Source organism: Ochotona princeps, chromosome 13 (genome assembly GCF_030435755.1).
Source record: "Ochotona princeps isolate mOchPri1 chromosome 13, mOchPri1.hap1, whole genome shotgun sequence".
Taxonomy (NCBI): domain Eukaryota; kingdom Metazoa; phylum Chordata; class Mammalia; order Lagomorpha; family Ochotonidae; genus Ochotona; species Ochotona princeps.
This window is the reverse complement of record NC_080844.1, coordinates 34,845,607-34,873,211: the sequence shown is the minus strand read 5'-3', so window position 1 is coordinate 34,873,211 and position 27,605 is coordinate 34,845,607. Positions and strand designations below refer to the sequence as shown.

The following is a 27,605-nucleotide window of genomic DNA, read 5'->3' as shown; positions in this document are numbered from 1 at the left end:
ATGCTGAAAAACATTTCTGACAGTAAGAGTCCAACCGTGGGGGCCAGTGTTGTGCTACAACGTCAGGATCCCGTATCATGGTGCTAGTTCAACATGAGGCTACTCAGTTTCCAGTCCAACTGCCTCCCAGTGCACCTCTGCCATCCACACAGGAGACCAGGATGCAATGCCTGGCTGCTGGCTTCAGCCTGGCCCACATCTAGCTACTGCAGCCATTTGGGCAGTGATTCAACACACAGAAGAGATATCTCTTCCTATCTTTCTCTTTGAAAGGTTTATTTATCTGACATGCAGAGTGACAGAGAAAACAAAGAGAGAGATCTTCCTTCAACTGGCTCATTTCCCAGTAGCCACAATGGCTGGGGCTGAGCCCAAACACTTGGCTCATCTTCCACTGCTTTTCTGGGTGCATTAGAAGGGAGCTGGATCAAAAGCACAGCAGTCCAAAGCTGACTTAGTACCCTTATGAAATGACAGCTAGCAGGTGCTGGCTTAATCCCTTGTGCTATAACACTGCACCTGATAAATCTCTCCGTTTTTTTTTTTAAGAGTGAAACTGTGAAGAAGCAAAAATACTTACAGGCTATGTAGTGTTTTCATTCAATATAAAGTTTATTTACAACCTAACACCCCAATGTAGAAAGTATCAATGAAGCTCCTGTTACTCCCTTTTAGGCACAATATTGTTAAACTGCTGGGAATATTACAAAAGGATCACAGCGAAGTAGCTTTCACATTTTTCGTCATGAAAGGCTGCTGCAGGCTCCACTGTGAAGCCGGCTCATAACCGCTCAGCTCTGTGCTAGCCTTTCTCTTTGCAGATTAACGGCCAATCCCATAATGACCACCTCCTTTTCTTGCTCATATCCATCCTTCTCTAAACTCACAGAATTTAATGCATTTGAGAATTCCAAGTGAAAACTGTTCACCACATTGTGAAAAGGCTGCCGACAAAAAAGAGCCAGGAATGAGAAATAAGAGAGCCAAGAATCTTGACACACTGCACTGGCATTTTTCAGAATGGGAACAAAACTTCTTTCTGTCCTTTCTGAGGGTTCTTGTCCTGCACATGACAGGGGAGACTGCTCTGAGAACAGGCTCACTGAGCAAAATGGGATCCCACTGATTTAAGCATTTTCTTCTCCCCCTTCCGGGCAGAGGAGAATCCATCTGCAGCTCTGAGGCAACCAGGGCCACAGGGAACCCACAAAACTCCAGCAACTACACCTAACAGTGTATGGGGCATGTTCGGATGTATTTTTCTGGGTGGAGATAAAAATTCCCTCAGATTAGAAAGAGTAATCTTGAATCAAATAAGATCAAACCATTTCTTAAGGATTGGTCTCTTTAGTCTATGGTTAGAGAGCAGGTATAATGGTACGTAAAACACACTGAGGAATGTTCTTGAGCCTGCTTTCCTGGAGACCCCGTGTATCCCAATTATCTCAAGATGTTTCATGACATTATTACAGTAAATCTAGGCATCTATGCCAATGTCCCGTCCCACACTGATTCTACTTAATGTTCATACTATAAAATTCCATTTAGAAATTAATTAATTCCATGGATGAATACCAAATAAATCTACAACATATACTGAGTTAATGAAAAAAAAAAAAAAGCTCTCAATTCCAAAACTTGAAGAGGGTAAAAGGAAGGTAAAAGAGTTATAAGACAAAACAAATAATGATGAAACAGAAACTCGGTCGAGCCCAGAAATTACTTACTTAGGAGTTAAACTATTTTACTGAGTCTTAATTGACATGTGAAATAATTCCTATGTTTTTATACTTCATGCTTCTTCTCGTCTATAATAAAAGATACCTAACCATGCCAGACTTCATCACTGCCCCTTATATTATTACATAAGCTTATGACTAGAAACAAAAAAAACAAACAGAAAAATGAAACATAGGTTTCTACTTCAATTTCAGTAACAAAATACATTTCTATTTTATTAACAGACATTCCCATACTTTTATAAGTCTTGCAGAGTTCATGTCCATTTCAAAAGAATGAATAAATACCTATTTTATCTACTAGCCACAGACAAAATGGACTTGCTTTCTGAATCACCCTAGCAGGAGTAAGTCACCCACTGCTGGTCTGCTAAGGGCAGAGGCGATGTACCTGGCTCGGAGGTCGGCCACCTGATCAGTCATCTGCCCAAGCATTTTGCAGGTTCCCAGGATCTCCCTACGCTCCTTGCCTGCACAGAGCTCACCAACTTTTCCAGCTTCGTCCAAGATCTGCCTGATGGCCTGCTCACCGGCATCCCCTAAAATAAACAGATATTCAATATCTATCCTGTAGATACATTAATCATTTACAGGAGATACTTTACAAGTCATTTCATTCATGACGGGATGGACAAAACAAGTGAGTAGAAGGCAATCCATCTACCAGCTAACATCTAAGCGGTGCCCTTATGACCACCGGCTGAGGTTTCAACCACAGACACTGCTAGAAACAATACTCACAGCCATATCCATCTGAGGATGTGAAGCAGCTTGTGGTAAGAATATGGATAATAAAAACAGGCCCTAACAATTTTATAGTACTTAGTACCTCCAGCCTCCATTGGGCTTTTCACAGTCATTCAAATATTAATCTAAAACTGAATATTAGATTAGAAAATCCACAAAGCCTAGCTCCATATGCTATTTGGGTCTTCTCTTTATACATCCAATTTTGTTTTCCACTCCTTTTTGGCATCACCTTTTAATCTGCTAAATTAAGTACCTTGTCGACAAACATAGAACTCTGCCCAATGGGATCAACAAAAGCAGAGATTTTATCAAAATCATTTCCTGAGTCAAGGTTGAGTCAAACATTTTGCAAGGAACACCCAGCTCAGCCTCAGTATTCCTCCATGAGGAGAGGTGAAACAGACTATTGCCCTTCATTCGCTGAAGGCCCAGGAATTTTTCAATGAGCAAAACTATCAGAGTGTGCCCCTGCATGTTCCGGCAGCTATCTGAGACCTGGGAGACTGGGGTCTGTTTTCATCTTTCTGTTTCCTCTATCAGCAAAGCAGAACCAGAGGATTACCTGGGGAGGCACTGGGGTCACGGAGCCAACCCTTGGCCTGATTCAGCTTGGAGTCGATGGAGGCCAGCGCTCTCTTCATGGCTTCCGTGTCCTTCGGATAGAAACCTCAGTTGTTATCTTTGCAAAAAGGGAGATTCCACGATACAGAGTGAGACAGAGGAACAGGGAAAGCATCAACATACAAGAGGTGAGGGAGTCCTACGACAGCCTCCAAGGTAATCTCATCACACCACCATTCTTGTATTTCTGTCAAAATGCAGCATCTTGCATGCAAATCTGCAGTTAATTCTATTGTCTTTCCTGGCATTCGTACTGCTAAAACTGTGGAAACTGGTGAAATTGCTCAAGCCAAAAGATGCTTAACGTCTCCAGCAGGAAAAAGCCCTGTTGTCACATGCCCCATTATCAGCCTTCCCTCTAGTCTGCGTTCATCTACTGCTGCAGCCTTGCCAAAGCCCTCCCTTCTCCCAGGAAGCCTCATTAGTATGTGCTGCCACAAATCACAGTTCTTTTACATCTTGTTTTCAAATACACATACTGAGTGATGTTTCCCTATATTTAATTAATCTGAAAACTTGGAATTACTGGTTGGAAAAAAACCTGAAAATGTTAATCTAGCAATTTAGTGTTAATTCTATAAATGAGCCACTAAATATAATGCAAAAAAAAAGTTTTTGTGGCCCTCCCTGAACTCCTCCTTCATAGTTTCCTTACTGCCTCTAATCTGAAGAAGACAGGACAAAATTAATGACACCTAATTTTCATGTACAGCTTGGCTTCATGATGACTGGCATGAAATTAGCATACCATTTCCAAAGATACAGCCTGACAAGCTGAAGCAAGAAATTAATCAGTTAAAAGTATTTATATACTGTAAAATATTATAACAGGGAAGAATACAAAGAACAATAGAACAAATGCCTATGTAAAATCTGCATTTAACTTCTTAAAGACACTCTAACTTCTTTTTTTCCTCTAGACAACTGATTCTTAAACAGTTCATCAAAGCACAACTGATTCTTAATCAGTTCAAACAAAATTCACTGAGTTAACCCCTAAAATTCTAGCCAATGTCTCATGTCCCTTTCTTCCTAGTCTAATCCTGCAGTACCAGTTTTCCCAGGTGTTATATTACCAGCTCTCCACCAGGGGGCATCAGAAGCAACCCTACTGGCGCCAGCACAAAGGCACAGTGGCAGCGCTCAGTCAAGCTTAGAGTCAGCGGCCTGACATCAGCCTTTCCAAAGCGCCAATTCAAGGGATGGAACTCCCAGCTTGAGGAGTCCCTCCTTCCCCACAGAAATAAATACAGGTTGCTCTGTTGTAATTGTGGATACCTAAGGGAGTAAAACAAAATTCTCAGCCATGTAACAGAAAAGAAATAAAATTATTGGAGGTGGGATGGAGAGAAAAGGAACGGAAAACACCATTCACCTGGGATTGTGACAGCTATCAATAAAAACCAGAGAAAGAACATTGCAATATCCATTCGCAATTAGTACAAGTAAACAAGCGGTATTTTGCGAAGGGCATCAATTCTCATGTGGTTTAAGTATCTGCATCTTTCTTCCACCATGTTTTACATTAACCGATAAAGCAAAATTTACCTTCAAAAATAATGCAAAGGTCAAGCTTGGCTTAACTCCATGTTAGTGAGGCCTACGTTAGTCTTGAAGAGAGCCCCAGACAGCCTCTAACTTCTGAGAGAGAGATGGCATTCAGAGTCTAATAAGTGTTACAGAGGAGGACACAGCCTGACAGGGTGGCCTAAAATCACAAGCTCTTACTTAGGAAGCATCTGTATACCCTGGAGAGGAATTATATCAGTGTAAAAAATATTTAACTTAAAAATCTGGCATGATGATTGAACTGACTAATCCTCTGCCTGCAAGAGCAGGTATCCCCCAGATGGGCACCAGTTCATGTCCTGGCTGCTCCATTTCTGATCCAGTTCACTGTTTGTGGCCTGGGGAAGCAGCGGGGGAAGGCCCAAAGCCTCAGGATGCTGCACCTGCTTGGGAGACCCAGAAGAGACTCTAGGCTCCTGGTTCATGGCTTCAGAATAGCTCCGGCTGTCACAGCCATGAGGAAGTGAACTGGTGGGTGAAAGACCTTTGTATCTCCTCCTCTCTATAAATCTCCCTATCCAATACAAATAAGTAGATTTTTTTTTAAATTCATTAATAACCATTCCCCTAACACTTAATTTTCAGTAAGAAAAATTGATACAATATTTATAACCTTCCAGAAATCTAAAGTCAAATAAAAAAACGTTTTCAATGTTTATTCTAGGGTCAAGGCTATTAGTTAGAAACACTTACTTTTATGAAGGATTTCCCACACATTAAGTTCTGTTTCAGCTGCTCACTCCCCCACCCCATTACTTCACTGAATCTCAAATTTAAATGTAATTTCATTTGCAAATTAAGAAATAAGCAATCATTCCGAGAAATGCAGTTTGATCACTGATATGTTGAGTCCAAACTTGATAACATTCTTTTGTATCGGATGAAGCTTTAGAATTTTCTTTTACCAAAGATGCCACTTCCCTTCTATAATAGGAAACCTCTGCCTTGTCAGCTTTGGCTCTGATTACTAATACACAGAAAGGGACTGACTGTGGTGTCGGGGTTTGGGGTCAGGCAACTGCCTGCAGTGCCCACATGCGCACCGGTTCGAGTCTTGGCTGCTCCATTTCCAGTCCAGCTCTTTGCTAATGCACCTGGCAAAGCAGCAGTGGATGGCCCGAGTGGCTGGGCCACTGCGTTCAAGTGGAAGACCTCAAAGAAGCTCTGAGCTACTGGCTTTGGCCTGTCTCTCTCTCTGTAACTCTGCCTCCCAAATAAATAAGTCATTTCAAAAAGGAAAATGTATAGGAAATAAGCTCTGGAAATGAAATCCATAATCCTCACTGGCATAAATAACCACATTTATTTTCCAATGCACCAAAGGGACTGACACACAATGGAGAAAATAGCTGTGCTTTAGTCATCATCCTCAAAAACCACTTCTTTTCTCTCCTGATAAAGCTCAAATGCCACCACAATGCAAGGAGAGAATGTGATTTTGAGGAAGTAATTTACTTCTGAGTGGCAACTGCGACAACATCAGGAGTTAAAATTATGAAATGCTCATTTTCCCCCGAAAAGAATCAACGATGAATTTGAATAAGGAAGCAGTTTTAAACTGGAAACTTCTCTTTTTTTAAAGATTTTTTTTTTTATTGGAAAGTTAGATATACAGAAAAGAGGAGAGACAGAGAGGAAGATCTTTTGTTCATTGATTCAATGAACGGCTGGAGCTGAGCCAATCCAAACCCAGGAGCCCGGAGGCAGAAACTTTTTCTGGGTCTCCCATGCGGGTGCAGGGTCCCAAGGCTTTGGACCATCCCCGACTGCTTTCCCAGGCCACAAGCAGGGAGCTGGATGGGAAGGAAGGCTGCTGGGATTAGATCTGGCGCCCATATGGGATCCCGATGCGTGTAAGGCGAGGACTTTACACGCCGAGCCCTAAACATGAAATTTCAATTAGTTACAGGAAACTTTAATACTAATTTTAGATGAATTGGGAGAACTGAAGGAGTTACCTTAAAGTCTTCCAGGAACACAGGTATTTACATATAATCATTTGACTGCAATACATTTAAATATCTATGGGAAAAAAGTGCTTAAGAGAACAAACACTTTAGTCTCCTAAGATTTTCTTATTTCTTATGAAGGGTGAATTTAACATGATAGCATTAACAGAATTCCATCCTACACAACTTTCAGAACTACACTAATACTGGATATGATATAAACAAATCCACCGGACAACAACAAGGACTAGAAATCCATGTGGAGACATATTTCTAAAGGATAAAGATCATGACAACTTCACTGATCAACCACATTGTATAATACAAAGCACTGTAACTCATCTTGGCATGCATGTCTATGTACCTGGAGTGTAATCTGGGTGTGAAACAGAAGGGAATACTGCACCTACATTTGGGTACTCTTTTCCACTAAAGCTCAAATTTAGGAAAGAAAAACATGCCTACCAATGTCCTACCGGGTTTTTTGCTTTGTTTTGGTTTTGCAGAGTGTAACCAGATTAGGCCTGGTTGTGCAGCTTTGAAGGGAGCTGGCAAAGACCTGCCTGGTTTCCCTCTACTTTGGTCCCTTACCAGAAAACACGTTTGGTCAGATGTTAAAGCGGGGGGGGGGGGGGGGGGGGGGAGGGGTAGGGAGGAGACGTGAGGGGCGGAATGGATTGTAACAGCACTCTCCCTAACACCAAAAGTTTGAAGAACATCCTGAAGGAGAAGCCCTTTTTACTTGCTTTCTTGGTACCTGAAATACTCCTGTAAAAGTAAATATCCATGTGGGCCTCAAGAATGTGTGTTAGCCATCCTCATGACAATCAGGAGGAACTACGATCAGAAAAGTCAAGTCCTACAACCTGAAGATTCGAAAATGGTAAAAATGTAAATATGGATGATAAGGTCCCCTCTGTAGGTGCGCTAACACCTCTCCCTCTAACATTGCCCTTCCTCCTTCCTCCATTGCCAGTCATACTCTCACCTTCCTCCAAATCAATGCACTAAAATAATAGAACAGTTAGGACAGTACATTGGAATCCTGCAGACTACATCTAGACAAGGGAATGTCATCTCCTAGAATTCCAAACAAGTTATATTGCTGCAAAGGCTTCTGTTACCTCCAAGAACAGCTCCAAAAAGCTCCAAAAATCTCTATGAGCACAAAGCAAGGTACTAGCTAAAGATAATTTCTATTAATAGGAAAACAATTTTTTTTTGACAATTTGACATTTTTCTTCTTATTTGGAAGAGGGCATAAGATACATGCCTGATTAACTTTATTTCAGTCTCCTAGAGGTAAGTCTTATATTCAATATCAGCTGCTAAAATAAACCATTAGGGTACTCATAAAGAGCAACCCCATTTTTTAAACCAGTCAAATACCAACCAACTGTTATACCCCAATGAGCTGCAGCCAGGGTCAGCAGTACAGGATATTCTATTTATTTTTGTTTTTTTTTTAACCCTCAATTTTTTTATTATTATTATTATATTTGGCAATCTTTACATAGTTAATTACGGTAAAAAGGTTCAAGGGCTGTAGGGAAGTAGGTAAGACTATTATGTCCTTATTGTTTCCTTCATGTATCTGAGGTAAAGGGGGTTATTGAGGGAGAGGCCCCACCCAGTTTCCCACCCACCCCAAGTCCCGGATGTGGCGCATGCTCTGAGATACTTGCTTAAGTGGTTTTGATAGTTCACCAGTTATGAATTGCTGCCAGTCTCGCCACTCCAAGCACGATGAGGTCGTTGAAGAATCCACTGATTGACATAGTCCATCATAGAGTCTCCATTTGCCCAGTATTTCGCTGCCAACATTTAGCTGAGGTGGTTGATTGACTTGTTCTTTCTTCTTTCTTTTCTTGGCTAGGGTTCTGAGTCCGCCATTTCGATTGGGGAGATCCCCAAAGAAACTTTGAGGTGTTCCCAGAAAGATTCTTGTATGTTCTAGCAAGCACAGGGCCCGGCACAGTCCATCACCACGATCAGCTCGTGGTTGCAATTGCTGGATTGGTTCTGTTTTCAGTCCCGACTTCCACTGGAACCAATGGGTGTTGCAGTCCAGCCTGCTTCTGCCCAGCACATACTCGGTCCTCACATAAACCAGTGGGAGCTGCAGCCTAGTCAGAGCGACCCACAATAACTCCCACCAGGCCCGCCCCCTACCCTGGTTTGCCAGTATGTGTAGCAGACTAGTCCAGTCTGTCCCACATCCCATTTGGCTCTTGTACATGTCGATGGGTATTGAAGCTTAGTTCCATCTAACCAGCTCAACTATTCAGCCCTCATGGATGTTGTTGAGTGCCTCTCTGCCTAGCCACCCCAGGCCCCGTCCTAGTTTTCGTGCCCTCCCGCAGGAGTAGTAACCCAAGAGGGAGGACCCACTGTTTCCCTCCCAGGTCTCTCTCAATCCCAGTTTATGCATTCTTCGGGTGGTTCTGTGGTTTGACTTGACAGAATTAGCCCCCAGTACCAGCTTCTGCCAGCTGATGCTGTGGCTAAGCCCAAACAACCCTCACCCACTCTAATTTATGCTTGCACCAGTAGGAATAATCAGCCCAGCCTGGCTTTTCCCTGATCTAGTCCACATGAGGCGCACAGGTGTTGTAGCCCTGCTTAGTCTGGTCTGTCCCCATCCCAGCCCACGCTCTCCAGTGGGAGTACCTGTCCGGCAAGGGAGCACCCCCTTAATCCCCACCAGCTCTGCCCCCTCCCTTCCTGGTTCTCACATGTGCTGGTTGGGTGCTGCAGTCACATCCAGTTCAGGCAACCTCACCCTGGCATTCCATATTGTGCACTGGTTTTTGTCATGACCAAACCTGGCTCGACCCACACTCTGTTCTGGTACTCGGATTTGCCAGTGGATGACATGAACTGATTCAGCTTGGTCTGCCCCCGACCCATGCCAAATGTATGCCAGTGGGAAACTTTCCATGGCCTATTCTGGACTGTTTCCTGTCATGCTTCTTGCGCTTACCTGCAGGGACTGTGTCCTGCCAGAGGAGTTGCCCAGGCTCCTCCATCAGAACCCCTCCCAATGCCAGATTTTGCGCATACCAGGGGGTCCATGTGCCAGCCCTACTCAGTTCACCTCCTGTCCTAGCAGGAACAGTGGCTTTTCTTGGCTGGCTTTCAACCCATTCTGGTTCTTGCTGTTGGCTGTTTCAGTCCAGCCATGGCTCATCCATACCCACATACGGCTCACATATGGCTCAGTTGGGGTTGAGACCTAGCCTAGTCCATCCCACATCTACCCTGGTCCTCCAGGACACCAGATGGTGTTGGGGTTTGGCCTGGCCTGTGCATCCAGTCCCAGTCCACACTAGTGCCAAAGGAGACTACAACTGTTTCCTAGTTAGAACACAGCCCCCATTACAGCCCACGCGCCCCTTGGTGGGAACCTCAACCCAGTTAGGGTGTCCCGTTAGCTCCCCAACTAGGCCTGTTCCCAGCCATAGATCACACGCATGCCAGTAGCTGCTCTGATTCAGCTTGGCTCAGCCCCTCACTTGTCGTGGCCTCTGCCTTAGACATTGTGGCTTAGCGTCCTTGACTCACGTAGACCAGTAGGTGCAAGAGCCTAGCTCGGTGTGACCTGTGCTCCATCCTGGTTTCTAGTTTCGCTTGTAGGCTAAGGTTTGCTCCGTCCTGCCCAGTACATCCTGTTCCATTACCAATTTACACACTAGCCAACTGTTGGAGGTACTTTGCCCAGCTTGTCCGACCCCCAGGACCACATGTTCACCAGCGGGAGCTATGACACATCAGGGGTTTCTCAAGTTCCTCCACTTGATCCCCTCCCAGACCCAGTTCTCATACATGCCAATGGGTTTTAGGCCAGCGCCCCACGCAGTTTGACATCCATTTGGCGATGAGTAGTACGGGATATTCTAATACTTCCTTCTCTGGTTAAGTAAGGTTTGGGCAAGACATCTGAGCCAGCCATTACTTTTACCCACTGCCGGCCCAGGACTAGAGACCCACAATGGGAAATCTGAACATTGGTCTCTAATGACTACAGGTGCAATGCTGCAGCAATGCCCATACAGGGCTCAAAAATCTTCACAGTGAAATGTTTGTAAATTTTTTCTTTCACTTCCTCTTCCCAACATGCATCAAGGTATAAGTAATATAAATACAAGATACACAATAGGAAGACTTAGAACTAAAACCAAATCCTTTAGTACCTTATACTCTTAGGATCATTCAAAGATGACTGTTGATTTAAGAGAGGGACATTTCTTCCTTTCAAATAAGTGTTTCAAGTTACTTGCAAATGTATAAACCTACAGCTTGAATGTAGACATTAAAGATTTTTTAAAAATCAGCCATTGCATTGCCTCTTATAATCTAAGCTTATTCAGCAAACATGGTTTTACCAAGTATTTTTTCCACTTACTTTCTTCCCCTACTTTTCTAGAGGAACCATCACTTTCCAGAATACTGTACCCAAGGGGAAGCATGAAACAAGTGTGGAAAAACAAATTAAATTATGCAGTAGTAGGGGCAAGAGGAGGTAAAAGACACTCTATGCAATAGGATTGGGAGCCTCATGGTAACAGCCAGACACAAGGTCTGATGAATTGATGTACTGGGTACAGCAGAGTAATCAGAGTCATGATACTGCTAAACTCAAAAACAGCCCAAATACTCCATGATTAGTTTCCATTTTCAAGGTGAAATTTTGTCCCAGAATGTCCTTATAACTGATAAAAACAGTGAATGACTCCAGTAGGTTAGGAGAGGCAGAGTGAATAAGGACAGAGTTGGGAATGAGACTTATCGCACACTTTTGGTATATGCCTGCAGAGCATTTTGGTTTTCAAGCCAAATAATTGCACAAAAGGAAACTCAGGTGAGAATAATAAATATCTCTTGTTCACTCTGATTTCACTATATATTTAAGCTCCTTTCCCCTGCAATTATTTACTTTTTTTGTTTCTCATAAAGTTAGCATTCGAACAGCATTCAAACAACCTCACCTCCTCCAACATAATCATAAGATCGAGATAGTTGCAAGACTACATGGTGAAGACAGGATCTAGGACTTTGTGCATCTCCTCAAATGCAGAAAGCTACTTCTGGAAAACTCCAGGCATCACACTTAAAATAATAATAACAATAATAGCTGCAGCAGCTTTTGATAGTGCTTGCACAAAATATGGCTCAGTTACACTCACTCACTAAACCATGGGTAACTTTCCCCCTCCAAATATAGAGAAGCACTAAGGTTAAATGCCTGTTCTGCCTTATTACTATCCCATCTGCTTGAAGCTAAGAGATCAGGTTAGGAGACTATACGGTCAGAAAGAACTCTGCTGGTTTACAGCCCAGAAAGCAGCACATGCAGTGAGCCACAGACTCAAGTTAGGAAAACTTTCTGATACACTTTATTTCCTTTATCTATTTAATGTTGAAAGCTAAGATGAGCATGAAGAAGCCTCATCTCAGCTCTCTAGGCTACACATTCTCACCACTGCTTAAAATCTCAGAGACATATCTTCCAAAGCAAAATTTTAAGGAATACTGGTAGGAGAGGCATACAAAAATGGCACTAGCTGGAAATAAATCAGGGGTCATTGAGCTACCTGGGAAAACTCGTCCTCTGTGTAGAAGTCGGTGGGAATGACGAGGCTTGAAATATTACAAGAGTCTGTTCAAAGAGCCGAAAGTACCCACCACAGAGAAGTCTGATATTGACTGTATAGCCGTATCTTGTCTTTTGCATCCCTCCCCAAAATAGTTCAATAGAAGCCAAGTCAGGCTGCCCAGCACAGCCCAGAGTCGCGTAGTAAGTCACATTCTGACGTATGTTCAAGCACAGTGTTACACACCGGCACACAGAATAAGGCATAGCACACAGCACAAGAAAACCCCACAGACATGCTTTTTCTCTTTTTAAGCAAAAAAAAAAAAAAAAAAAAAAGAAAAGAAAAAAAAGAAACTAAGAGGCAAGAGAAAGCTTACCTTCTAAATGTGAGAAAAAGAATAAAACAAACAAGAGAACAAAAAAAGATGCATAAAGAAGTCATAAAAGGGAAGTAAAAGTTGTTTAAGTATGCAAAAATGAAACTAAATCAAATGTTAAAGACTTAAAATTATTTTACCATAGAAACTTAGAACACACTCTTAGAACCTGCTCAAGAATCCCATGTCAATGAGAAAATCTGGAGTTACAGTAGGCTGACTACTTATCTGCATGGTTAACTTAGGTGAATTTGAGCCCCACTTCGACCTTACCATAGAGGTGTCCTGCAAGAGACACACAGCCTTCCTGCTACCAGCCTGCTGTGTGGCCCTAAAGCAACACCTGGGCCACAGGCTGGAATGCTGGGTCCTGGGGACAGGTGGTCCCACTACTACCTGTAACCTGAGCTCCCATAAGGAAAGTATGGACCCAGTGTCCCTGTTCTCCAAGAACCGGAAGCTCTGTTCACAGTCACTATACACAAAGGAATAGACTGAAAAACTGGCAACACAAAACTGCTGATCAGTTCGAGGCAATTAGCCCACCTCCCTGGAGCCCAGGAAGCGATTCTAGACAGGGTAAAGGGCCCCTTCCAACCAACTACGTACAGAAACACTAATATTTTAGTTAAACTTTCTTGCAGAGAGCACAATGACCCAGAGATACAACTAGACATGCCAAGAGTTTTCTCTGGGTCCAAGGTCAGTTGAAGAAGTTCAAAAGGCAGAGTCTGTGTCTGATTTAGTCACCTAGCAACAACCACCCACATAAAAGGCAAGGCTCCCACCCAAACAGTATACAAATCAGAACTCCTCCACCAGTCCAACCAGTGAGATTCCAACCCCAAAGAAAAGCCACAGGCCTCAGCCTTCAACCGATACTCACCCCACATGTAGATTTAACTTGGTTCTACCTTGGTACAAAGGAAATGTGCAAAGATGCCAGATGACCCATGGAAAAAGCATGCGAGGGAAAACTACTTTCACACTATCTATATACTCTTACGCTGTGCACAGTTACAACATAAATGTCAGGCAGGTGATGAAAATCTGAGGAGGGGAGAAATCAGAATTTTGCTTTCTTTTTCTCCTCCAATAACATTTACCTTACTGGCCCAGGCATCTTCATCCCATGACGTGAGCTGCAACACACGAATGATCTCATTGATTTCAGCACTCATCTTCTCGACAGTGAAATTGCGATTTTTCAAGGCTTCTTCTATTCCTTGGTTTTTTGAGTTTTTAGTTGTTACAAAAATCTTCATAGCTGTGAAAACAAACAAAAGATCAGAAACTAAGTCTGGGAACTTAATCTTGCTCTGAAACAGTATTCCCACAAGATTTTCCACATTTTGAACATATTTTATTTGGGGCTTCTAAGGCCTTAAAAAGAATATAAAGACAAGACACTGCAAATCTGCCAATAAAGCAACAATTTGCATTATAAAGAAAACTCAGGCATAAAATATTCTCACAATATGATTAGGGAATGAACATAACCAGTTATTACTCTGGGCCCTAACTCTGGCTCCACGTACCGCAAACATAGCAGGACAGGATTTAAAAAGCCTCCAGTAGGGCCCACTACGGTAGCCTAGTGGCTAGGATTCTCCCCTTCCACGTGCCGGGATCCCACAAGGTCACCGGTCCTGTCATATGGGTGCCGGTTTGTGTCCCAGCTGCTCTACTTCCCATCCAGCTCTCTGCTTGTGGCCTGGGAAAGCAGTAGAGGACGGCCCAAAGCCTTGGGACCTTGCACCCGCATGGGAGACTCAGAAGAAGTTTCTGGCTTCTGGCTTCAGATCAGCTCAGGTCTGGCCATTATGGCCACTTGGGGAATGAATCATTGGACGGAAGATCTTCCTCTCTCTCTTCTTCCTTTTCAATAAAAATAAATCTTTAAAAAAATTTTTTAAAAACATCAGTAACACTGCAAATGCAACACGTGATCACCTACAATCCCAGCAGAAGATCCAGAATCAAGATAGCCTTCTAGAATTTCTCTCAGCTTATAGCAGGGACCTTACAGTCCTCCCACGCCATGCCCTATCCTCCAAAAAAGATATGGATAACTGGAGAGAGTAACTTCCCATAAAATAAGTGATATACTATGAAGAAAAAGTTGACACTTCAATCAACTATAACCTCAACAACTTCTGCTATGTGAGATAGTTGACTACAAAGTCTTATCTCTCATGAACAACCTATGATTCTATTCACAGACTCTATTTTTGTTTTCCAGTTCCCATAGGAGCTTTTTAGGGCCTAGTGTTGTGGTACAGTGGATTAAGCCATTGTCTGCAAAGCTGCCATCACATATGGGTGGTGGCTGAAATATCAGCTACTCCACTTCTGATCCAGCTCTCCGCTAACGCACCTGGGAGAGCAGTGCAAAACAGCCCAAGTGCTTGAGTCCTGGCACACATAGGAGAGACCTAGATGGGGTTCCAGATCCCAGACTTTGGCCTGACCCAGCTGTGGCTGCTATGGCCATTTGGGGAGTGAACCAGCCAATGAAAGATCTCTCTGTCTCTCTCTCTCCCTATACCTTTTGAATACATAAATAAATTTAAGAAAAAAGCTTTTTTAAATTTGCTATAGCAATAACTGAATGTAGCAGCAACTGAATATCACAAATGACATGTCTCACAAGAGTTCAAAGACAAAGCTGCCCTCTTAGAACCAAGGTAACTAACCCACAGTGTGACTAATATAACTTATACAAACCATGAGATTTCTGGGACCTAAAAGGCATGCAGTGAGCACGACTCCATTCTGCCAACTGAGAGATCAGCCACCATGTTTGCATCTGTGAGTTCTGTCCAAAGGAACAGGATCCCGACTGATGACCAAACTGACATATTCACAATATAAAGAATCATTCAGTGTATTTTAGGAAAAACTATGTACACTGAAAAGGACTGAGTTCATTTTAAATATATACACACACACACACACACACATATATACATATATACAAATATATAGAGACACTATATATATAGTGTGTGTGTATATATATATATAGTGTAGCAGGTAGTTATTTTTTCTATACAAGTAAAGGTATAAAAACTCAATGTCAAAAACTTGAGCTTCTGAAGGAAGCTGCATCTCCTGGGGAAGAGTCTGCTAGAGGTCTGGAAGAACAGAACTAAGCCACAGGAAGGGTAATTTCAAATTCAGAGCAGGAGATAGAGAGCATCAAACTAGATGAACACTGATGTTTGCCAATCATTGTAGCCATCCTACGATAATCAGAGTCTTTTTTTCCTACACAGGCAGAAGGACATGCAACACAATAACATAATGAACTTCAGAGGTTAGGACATGTGAACATTTGTTTTGTCCCCCTATAAAATAAAGTATGGGCAGGAAATAACCTGAAATGAGAACTGGAAGCAGCTCCTTGACAGTGTTCATCGAGTTCACCAGCATCACTCGGTGCTCCTGGTGCGTCAGTTCCTGCTGCCTCTCGTCAATCATCTTGGCCATCTTGGTCATTCCTGGCCAGGAGAAAAAATGGCACAGAGTCAGCAGCTGAGCAATCCAGAGCCCGGCTTTCTCGGGCTCCATCCATGAAGATCCAATCTAATGACATGCTTAGCTTACACTCTAAATATGACACAATGTTCACATTTGTCATCAATATACTTATTAATATGAAGTAATACTGAAATGAGTAACTCTATTTGTAAAAAGTAAATACACGAGCACAAGAACAATATTTTACCAGACTACTCTGTGTACAAGTTTCACATTTTGTGTCCAGTCATGTAATAACATACATAGTAATCTCATGTGAGTTTAGTACTCCATCTAATCATTGAAAAAAGTTGTAAGAATAGCAGAGCAGTGCAGTGGCACATCAGGCTAATCTTTTGCACTGTGATGCTGGCATCACACATGGCTGCTGGCTCATGTCCTGGCTGCTCCACTTCTGACCCAGGTTCCTCTTTTGGCATGGGAAAGCAGCAGAGGATGGCCCAAAACCTTGGGACCCTGTACCCACATGAGAGAACCACAAGAAGCTCTTGACTCCTGGCTTCAGAAAGCCCAGCTTTGGCTATAGCAGTCATTTGAGGAGTGAAAGGCAGATGTAAGGCCTTCTCTTTTTATCTCTCTTCCTTTTGTAAAATATACCTTTCAGATAAAAACAATCCTTAAAAATTTGTAAGAATAGGCCCAGTGCAAAAAAACCCCAAAAAATAGACCCAGTGCAGTAGCCTAGTGGCTAAAGTCCCCATCTTGCACGCCCAGGATCCCATATGGCTGCTGGTTCTAGTCCTGGCTGCTCCACTTCCTTTCCAGCCCCGTGTTTATGACCTAGGAAAGCAGTGGAGGAAGGCCCAAAGCCTTGGACCCAGCACTCGCTTGGGTGACTTGGAAGAAGTTTCTGGCTCCTGGCTACAGAATGGGTCAGCACTGATCATTGTGGCTACTTGCAGAGTGAACCAGCAGATGGAAGATCTTTGTCTGTCTCTCCTTTACTCTGTAAATCTGACTTTCCAATAAAAATAAAATAAATCTTTAAAAGAAATTTGTAAGACTAGTAATGATATACTTTGTTTTCATCTTAATATTTTCTTATGCTTTCCAATTTTTCCAAAATAAGCATGCACTATTTTTAAAATTAGAAACAAGTACAAATATTATAAAAATAATCATAGTGATGACAATGGTTGAAAGCATCTGGTGTTTGGCATGAGCCTGCTAGCACTTTTTGTTTACTTTGGTTTTCATGCAAAAAGGCATTATGTGATTTTCCAAAGTCCTGATTTCCAAATTGCTCCTGGGAGTTCTTAAATTGATTTAGCATCAACAGTTCACATAAAACAAAAGAATCTTAGAAGGTGCTTAATCAAGCTAAAAAGTGAAACATCAAATGTGCCTTGTCAAAGGTTTCACTCACACTTTAAGGACCTTCAAAATCATGTTATAAATCTGTAACATCAAAAGTTGTATCTGTTTGTATATTTTGAACAGCAATGCCCAGATGCCTAAACAATCATTTCAAAATGAGATTTAACCACAACAGCTCTTCTTTCTTTGCAGATTCAATTATATTATGCAGACATGGGCTAGGGCATGAATTCACAATAGCAGGCAGGCTAATTAGCTATCCAAGAGGTCACAAAGGGCTACAGGCCGGCTGGCAGACAGTGAAGGAATGCTGTGGGATACGGAAGGCGCCTTCAGCTCTATGATAAGAAAAAAAGCATTCCCTACAACCTCCAGCACCATTTGCAATGTCTGGTGTAATTCCTAAGATGGAGCCAAATGCTGTGGAAGGCAGATGATGATTTCAGAGAGAGTAACATCTTCTCAGTAGAAGCACAGCCATCAGTGTCATCAACAGAGCTCAAACTACCTTTGGGAGAGCCCATAGCATCATCACATGCCTTCTGCAAGATGTAGGTAAACACTGCTTCCTCTCCATCCCACATTAAAAAATACATTTTATAAAAAATATTATAAAAATTAGATATGACTAACCTGGCCCAAGATTCTTTGTGTACGTGACCAAATCTTCCATGGTCTCCACCACCTCTGCCACTGTAAGATATTCCAAAATTCCTTTGCAAACTCTAATGATTTTACGAACCTGAAATCATATTTCAGAGTATTCAGTCAAGTGAGCGGACAGTAAACAGAAAACATGAAGGTAGATATGTACCTGTTCAAGATTTTATCAGATCAAATCATAAATCATAAACCACCTTTGTTCTCGTGAAGACTGGGACTTTTGTGTGGGAGAGGTATGCACCACCCTCTTTGCCTACCTCAGCCTCATCGAAGGTAAGGAGAAGGTCTGATGTGCCAGAGAGGATGCCCCTTGATCCATCGATTAGATAATCTCGAGCAGGAACAGAGTAAGGGTCCGACTGAAGCATCTGGGCTGCCTGGACAAGCTTGGTGCAAGCATTCTCAACCCTGTGGGCAGGAGCACAGGTCAACTCTCTAGCAGAACCAAGAGAAAGATTATCATGCAAATGGAAAGAACACAAATGCAATACAAATGTAAACCTATATTCTTTTTTTAAAAAAATGATTTATTTTTATTGGAAAGATGGATTTACAGAGATGAGAAGAGACAGAGAAAGAACTTCAATTCACTGGTTCATTCCCCAAGTGGCCACAATGACCAGAGCTGAACCAATCCAAAGCCAGGAGCCAGGAGCTTCTTCTGGGTCTCCCACATGGGTCCAGGGTCCCAAGAACTTGGACAATCCACTGCTGCCTTCCCAGGCAATAAGCAAAGAGCTAGACTCGAGGTGGGGCAGCCAGGAGACAAATCGACACCTATGCAAAATAGCCAAGACCAACTGGCAACAGAGCCTAAGTTTTCAGATTTTAAATGTTACAATTAAGGATAGCACATTCATTCATTCAGTTAATGCACTAAGCCTTCACTCTTAGTTATTTCTTAGCAATAACAAAAATGATTGAATATGACTTGAGAGTCTTATGGTAGTTTGCTACGTCTCTGTTACTCTTATTCTCCTCTACTCTATACAGATTATCATCAAAAGATTGTGCACAAAGAATTAAATCCTTGGCAACATTATCAGATTGAACGTCTGTTAATAAAATGCCAAAGCACTGGTTTAAGTAAATTTAATAACCACACAAAGGAATAAACGCCAACACAAAAAACAAATATGAGGTAATGCATAAATATCTCATTCATATAGCTAAATGGATTTGTTTAACAAAATCACTGGATCATTTGAAAATAGCCCTATAAAACCACATAGTTAATAAAAAGGTTACTGGCATTAATGAACCAGTTATTAATAGCTTAATATTAGCACAGCTCAATACAGACTTCCAAATCTGCCAAAGGTTTGGACGACAGGAGGTTTTCATTTAAAAGAGGAATCCAAAACACATAAATCAAATAGCCTCCTTGACTCTTATGCCACTCAAGTGTATTCATTCATTCAATTATTCACCTATACGGAGTTGGAAAGAACCTAACAAATCACCTTTAATCTATTTAGTATATCCATTATGTTATCACTGACTATAAAGATGAGGAATAAACTATATAAAATTAAATGCTTAGCCAAAAATTATACTCTCTCATTTGCATACAGAAAATGTCATACAAATAAAAACCTACACACGGGGTTGTTTTGAGGATCAAAACAATACAAAGATCTGCACAAAGCATTGTTGAGCTAAGAGTAAAACAATTAAACCTACAGAATTTCAACTACATAAAACAATTATAGGTATGCAAATAGAGGCAAAAATACCACAATCCCAGCTCCTGGAAAGAGCACTTCACTACACTAGTGTCAGAATACACTGTAAGGGAAGGGCAGCATTTCACTGATACACATAAATTACTGATCAGTTTTTAAGGATGGAGTATTTTGGTCTTTTTAAATTATAATTCTAGTTTAATTTTATTATATATACATTCAAATGTGTTACATAAAAACACATCTTTAAATGGACATACGTGGAAAGCAGGCCTATCCTGCACTATCTTCTAGGAACTCAAATTCCATCCCCCTTGCAACCATGCTAAGCTTCCTCCAGGGTTGTATTTCATCAGTGTATAAATGTCTTTATAACACATTTAAGGCACACAGAAGCAAAAATGTACTGCCACCTTTTTAATACAAATAGGATCAATATACACTCTGGGTACACTATTTTTACTTCTACATGATTTAAAATATATGGAGATTCCTCATTCTTCTATAGACATGAACGTTCACAATTTATTTGCCTGATGCAGTAAGACACCTTCGATAAATATCAGTTTACTCTGTGTAGCAATAGGATATATTCCAGAAATGTGTGCAGAAAGCTCCATAGAAAGTCCCTACACAGAGTGTGGCTCAAAGGCTCAATGACTAAATCCTCAGCTTGCTATAGCTCAATGGCTAAATTCTCACCTTATATGCGGCAGGAACCCATATACTGGCTCATGTCCTGGCTGCTCCACTTCCCATCCAGCTTCCTGCTTGTGGCCTGGGAAAGCAGTCGAGGACAGCCCAAAGCCTGGGGACCCTGCACCTATGTGGAAGTCCCAGAAGAAACTCCTGGTTCCTGGGTTCAGATTGGCTCAGCTCTGGCCATTGCGGTTGCTTGAGGAATGAACCAGTGGACATGTCTCTCCTTTCCATAAATCTGATCTGCCTTTATAAGATAAATAAATAATCCTTTTAAAAAAAGAAAAAACAACCTGTATAGTGCGGACTAGAGAGTTTCAGGTTGGTGAACACATGTAGTAGCTGGGAGTTGGTGTACCAGAGAAACAGTATGAACAGCATGGAAGCTTCAAGCAACTCGCTCTAATTCCCAGCTCCATCATATTGCACCCAATGTATCTCTTCCATTGGACGGCTCTTGCTGTATCCTTTATAATCAGGACATGCAATTTGTCTTGTTTGGCTTTTTAAAGATTTATTTGAAAGACAGTTACAGAGCTACAGAGAGAAAGAGAGAAGGACAAAATGAGACAGAGACAGTCTTTTCATTTGCTGGCTCACTCCCTAAATGGTCACAACAGCCAGAGTTACGCGAAACTGAAGCCGCAGCTTCTTCCCAGTCTCCCATGTGGGTGCAGGGACCCAAGCACTTGAGCCACGTTCTGCTGATTTCCCAAGCACTTAAGCAGGGAGCTGGATCAGAAGTAGAGCAGCGGAGACTTAAACCAGCACCCACAAGGGATGCTGACAGCAGACAGCCACTTGAACACTGTGTCACAGCCACAACCTCTAGATATTTTCTTATCATCATCATTATTATTATTATTAATTTACAGAAAAAAAGAAAAGATAGGGCTTCCATTCACTGGTTCACTCTCCAAATGGCTACAACAGCCAGAGCTGAGATGATCCAAATCCAGGATCCAGGAGCCTCTTCTGAGTCTCCAACACAGAAGTAAGGTTCCAAGGACCTGGGCCAAACTCTACTGCTTTTCCAGGCTGGAGAGAGAGAGCCTCACCTTGCATGCACTGGGATCCATATGGGCACGGTTTCCTGTCCTGGCTGCTCCACTTCCCATCCAGCTCCCTGCCTGTGGCCTGGGAAAGCAGTAGGGGTGGTCTAAAGCCTTGGCCCCTGCACCTGCATGGGAGACCTGGAAGATGCTCCTGGCTTCAGATCAGCTCAGCTCCGGCCATTGTGGCCACTTGGGGTGTGAACCAGCAGGTGGACGATCTTTCTCTCTTGTCTTTCCTTCTCTCTGTAAATCTGATTTTCCAAATGAAAGTAAATAAATCTTTAAAAAAATGAAATTAAGTAAGGTGATGACTTTTGTCTATCTTTTTAATTGATGTTTTCAGAGTACAATATCTGATACATAAGAAACGCAAATTTTTAATAAGTAGAGATAAAATTTAAATCATTTGATCCATAGAAATAATCAATTTTAAAGACTTTCATTGCTATTTTCAGCAAGCTAAAACCTTTTTTTTTTTTTTTTAAGATTTATTTTATTTTTATTACAAAGTCAGATATACTGAGAGGAGGAGAGACAGAGAGGAAGTGGAGCCACCGGGATTAGAACCAGTGGCCATATGGGATCAAGGCGAGGACCTTAGCCACTAGGCCACACTGCCGAGCCCTAAAACCTTTTTTTTTAAAAAAGATTTTTTTCCTTATTTCAAAGTCAGTTACAGAGAGAGAGAAAGAGAGAGGCATCTACTTGTTCTCTCCTAAGATGGTCACAACAGCTGGCACTGTGCCCGGCTAAACCCAGGAACGTCTTCCACTTCTTCCACATAGCTATAGTGACCATCCTACACTGCTTTCCTAGGACATTAGCAGGAAGCTGTATCAGAAATGGAGCAGCTGGAACTTGAACCAACAAAATTGTCACAGGTGGCAACTTTGCTTGCTGTGCCACAACATTGGCCCCTGGGAACTTAAGCCTTAATGAAACTATAGCAAACAAAGATAAACATCACACAATACAATTCTTGTGTTATACCTATTCACAAAGACCCAGATGATGTATTAGCTATTCAAAACTGGAGGGGAGCAGAACAAAAATCAAATGACAGGAATAGCCATTAAGGAGAAAGGAAAATGAAAAATAAGAAAGATAAAATGGAACAGATTTGCAAGAATAAAATTGATTCTCCACTAATGTCTCCCTTGTGAGGTAAAATGACAGAGCCAGAACAGACACTGCACCAATTTTTTTTTCCTACAATGAGACATCTAATCTGTACATTAAAATTTAATGGCACTCATAAAAGCCAAACAAATCCCACTTATGACTATCCAGCAGTCAGAAACAGGAAGGAGTCTGTCTTGTCTGCGGAAAAAAATGGATTTTTATTTAAATATTGAAGCTGCTTAACTTCTTAAAGTGACCTTCTATCTTAAAACAAGACTTAAATTTTAAAGTATTATAAGGGACCAAATGAATAAGGTTCACTCCCTAATTACCACATATCTTCACTGCTCTGATAATGCTGATTAATTTAATCAACTAGTAAAAGTTAAGGCTGAGTTTTCAACCTAAATTAATAGAAAACTCCCAAGCATAGATAAGTGATTCAAAGGCAGCTTCCCAGAGATCACCCTTAATCCACCACCATGAGTCCAAGAACGGCAGCCACTTCATAACATCTAAGACAATTAAGAATTACAAATTCCTCAGTTCCATGTGATTTCCGTTATCACTCATCAAGAAACAAATGTCAGCTGCATTTTAAGATTTATTTATTTCTATTGGAAAGTTAGATGTATAGAGGAAAAAATCATCCATCCGCTGGTTCACTCCCCAAGTGGCCACAATGGCCAGAGCTGAGCTGATCCAAACCAAGCAGCTAGGAGCCTCTTTCGGGTCTCCCACATAGGTGCAGGATCCCAAGGCTTTGGGCTGTCCTTGACTGCTTTCCCAGACCACAGGCAGGGAGCTGGATGGGAAACAGGGCTGCCAGGATTAGAACTGGCACCCATATAGACTCCTGACACGTGCAAGACAAGGACTTTAGCCACTGGCTTTCCAATTAAAAACATTGGAATACTTTATGTATTGTTTTATAAAGATTTATTTTACTTTTTATTGGAAAGCCAGATATACAGAGAGGAGGAGAGACAGAGGAGAAGATCTTCCGTCCGATGATCTACTCCCCAAGTGCACACAATGGCTGGTGCCATGCTGATCTGAAGCCAGGAGCCAGGAACTTTCGCCAGGTCTCCCACATAGGTGCAGAGTCGCAAGGCTTTGGGCTGTCCTCCACTGCTTTTCTAGGCCACAAGCAGGGAGCTGGATGGGAAGTGGAGCTGCCGGGATTAGAACTGGCACCCATATGGGATATTGGTGCTTTCAAGGTGAGAACTTTAGCCGCTAGGCCATGCCACCAGGCCCAATTAAAAAAATACATTTTAAATAGATAAATAAAAGATTACTAACTTGGCAGAAGGAGCAGACATCAAATGCAAATATATACAAATAAGTATCTTTAAAATCATTTGAAAGAAAAAGAGATATAGTCCACATTCTGGTCCATTCCTCAAAAAGGCTGCAATAGCCAGGGCTGGGCCAGAAGGAAGTCAGAAGCAGGTAATTCAAGCTGAGTCAGCCACATGCTGAGTGGCAGAAGGCAAGCACGTGAGCCTTCATCTGCTGCCTCCCAAGGCATGCATTAGCAGGATGCTGGAATTAGAAATGGAGTAGCAACTTGAACCCAGATTCTCTGGTAAGAGATGAAAACATCTCCAAGGGCATCTTAACTGCTGAGCCAAAGGCCCCTTCCCAAATTAGTATTTACAAGCATGTCCAATGCATTCCAAGGTCACAGAACCAGGAATATCATTATTACCTGAGAGGTCAAGAAAGTTGTGACATAGAAGGTAAAGCCTGTTATTCTCCTGCTTCCAGAAGCTTGGCACTGCTTCTAAAGACGACTCTTAACAGCACAGCACAGATTTCTTTTCTAAATGGTTTGCTTGATTCTGATATTCATTGGTCACTAGGCTATCTTACGAGGCCCCCTGAAAATGTTTATTTCATGGAAGTTGAAGTAACCCTGCAGCAGACACGGGGAATAGGTGTTTACATCATGGGACCATTGCTACATAGAGAGAGCAGTAGTAAGACCATAGTATGTCTGATCACACAAAACCCTGCACTGTTTGGCCAGGGTTATTCCTGCTTTCTTCTTGACTCTTGTTGAGCCCTTCTTTGTCTTCCCACATCAACTTGGTATCTCAGATATCAAAAAGAGCCAAGAACACTTCCCAGTTTGAGAATTCTACCATATTATGATAAATTGAAAGGCTTACATGTAATCATTGTACCTGCATACTAATAATCTTCTTTTTTTTAAAAAGATTTTTTCATTTTATTACAGTCAGATATACAGAGAGGAAGATCTTCCATCCGATGTTTCACTCCCCAAGCGAGCTGCAACGGGCCGCTGCGCGCCGATCCAATGCCGGGAACCTGGAACCTCTTCCGGGTCTCCCACGCAGGTGCAGTGTCCCAATGCATTGGGCCGTCCTCAACTGCTTTCCCAGGCCACAAGCAGGGAGCTGGATGGGAAGTGGAGCTGCCGGGATTAGAACCGGCGCCCATATGGGATCCCTGGGCTTTCAAGGTGAGGACTTCAGCCGCTAGGCCACGCCGCCGGGCCCACTAATAATCTTCTTTTAAGGCTCCCCTTTTTCTCTAAGACTACATGTATGGCCTTATTTGAATGAAGTATCTAGACCCTTTAGGATACAAAATCTGAGTGAGAAACACTGGATGGAGAGAAGGAACAGACCATCATTTTCTGCTTCCCCACTTATTAGAGCCACCCCTTCAAAGGACTGTGAAAAGTCACTACTGAGATCCCCAAATTTCTCCCTTCATGAGCTATTAAAGCATTAAATTATTAACCTATGGAAATGTGTTTCAGTAAAATTGCAGGCATCAGCAATATGGCAATTCAGCCATTCCAGTATGCCTCAAATAGGAAACACTGCCTCCAAAATCAATTCATTTCCTCCTCAGATCCCTTTGTGTATTTAAATATGACACAGAAAATAGTAAAACGTGAGATCTGGCACAGAGGTTAAGATGACACCCCTTGAGATACCTGTATTCCATATCTGAGTGCCAGGTTTGAGGACCAGCTCCACCCCTGATTCCAGTGCCCTGCTAATGTGCACCCTGGGAAGCAAGAGCTGATGCCTCAAGTACTTGGGTCCCTCCCATCCACATGGGACAATTAAACTGAGTTCTGAACTCCTGGCTCTAGCCTGTTCCATAATCCTTGCTGTTGTGGGCATTCGGGGAGTAAATAACAGATTAAAGACATTTTAGTCTCGTCTCTGCCTTTCGAACAAAATGCAAATAGATACTTTTTTCAGAAGGGGTAAGGGAGATGCAGGAAAATAACATTTTCTTTATATACTAGCCAGTGGGTTCCAATTTTACTATAATACAGTCTGTGCTGTCGCAATCATAGGTAATATGATTTGCTGCTGAAGCTTCCACTTTGAGAAAGGTGGAGGATCTTCAGCTATCAGTCATCTAGAAAACTGAGTGAAGATCACAAGCACAGTTATAATATCTGGGAGGGAGTACAATGCCATGCTTTAATCTCCTTCAAGTACATCAACTCCCCCAGTGTATGCTGTGCTGTTCCCACCCTGTGCTCCTAGACTTTAAGATACCACAGACCTCACCCACCAACATTCCTTTCCCTGTCCCAACTCTCTCAGAGTACAACACAATGCAAAGTGGCCTTCTCATTCTTATCAAGGTCAAACAGTGATAGAACAGGACACTACATGTGCACAACCAAAATGAAAACTGAAAACAAAATGAGACATACTAAATATACACAGTTTTCACTTGTCATTTATATCTCAGAGCTGAGGGGGCTGGAATTCAGGGTGAGGGAAAGCCTCATGAGTCATACTGACTGCGACCAAAACCCTATAAGGACAATACCAATTTCTTTGTTAGAGCATGTATACTGAGCAAACAAAACTGGCTCTCTCCTCTCTCTCTCACTACCTAGAGGCTCAATGAATTCTTTCCTTTCGGAGGAGATTAAGAGTAGGCAGCCAGTTTTGCCTTCACCTTCAAACAAAACAGGATTTGGCCTGAGTCAAGAGATAAGGAAAATAGCATGTTGGGAACAAACAGGAGCATTAAAGTGAATGCTTCTCAAGTCTTGGTAAGCAACGCCTTTGAAAGACGGAATATGAGTCATAATCTTTGAGTCTTTAAAAACCTGAATGGCTGACTCGCCCTGTTTATTTATGTCTCCTTTTTTTTAACACCTTTTTCAGCTGTGGCATCAGCACCACAAGAAATGATTCTGAGCCAACAAAGTTCAACCAGGAACTCTGCTAACTGCCAAGTCCACTGGTTTCCTATAGTCTTTTTTCTACCTCATATCAGTGTGATGACAGGATATATATGGAGTACAAAAGCAAGTGGGTTCTATAGATACTAACACTTCTCAAATGCATGTCGTTGTTATCAATAAGATAAAGAAGTGTTTGGGGGACCAGCACTGTGGCACGCTAGGCTAAGTTTCTGCCTGCAGTGCCAGTTCAAATCCTAAGTGATTGACCCAAATTCCAGCTTCTTGCTTATGGCCTGGGAAAGCAGTAGAGGACAACCCAAAGCCTTGGGACCCTGCACTCACGTGCAAGACCCAGAAGAAGCTCCTGGCTCCTGGATTTGGACAGGCTCACTTCCAGCTGTTGTGATCATTTAGGGAGTGAATTAACAGATGGGAGGATCTGACTCTCTGTAAATCTACTTTTCAAATAAAAATTAAAATTAATCTAAAAAAAGGGACTTTAAAATTTTATTCAATTCACTATACTTTTTTGTTCTTACACATAACTTTCTTCATTCATAATTGTCTCACTACTATTACTTGAAGCTCATTATGTTCCCAATCACTGTTCTACAACATAATATAATGAATTGGAGCTATAAATAACAAAGTACAAAATAAAATAGAATATACACAGTAACAGTATTTGCATTAAGAAACGAGAATTTGAATAAGAAGTTGAG

General features: G+C 42.0%; 1 protein-coding gene across 2 annotated transcripts in view; it reads right to left on the bottom strand.

Annotated features, from left to right (window-relative positions):
- VCL (vinculin) overlaps positions 1–27,605 on the bottom strand; it is a 102,389-nt gene that overhangs the window by 27,208 nt on the left and 47,576 nt on the right. For both annotated transcript variants that reach the window (XM_004583500.2, XM_004583501.3), the window contains exons 3-8: positions 18,382–18,532; positions 18,095–18,203; positions 15,982–16,104; positions 13,708–13,868; positions 3,052–3,142; positions 2,131–2,278 (exon numbers count right to left, since the gene is read on the bottom strand). In XM_004583500.2, coding sequence (XP_004583557.1) covers positions 2,131–2,278; positions 3,052–3,142; positions 13,708–13,868; positions 15,982–16,104; positions 18,095–18,203; positions 18,382–18,532 — 783 coding nt within the window. The remainder of the gene's footprint in view (positions 1–2,130; positions 2,279–3,051; positions 3,143–13,707; positions 13,869–15,981; positions 16,105–18,094; positions 18,204–18,381; positions 18,533–27,605) is intronic.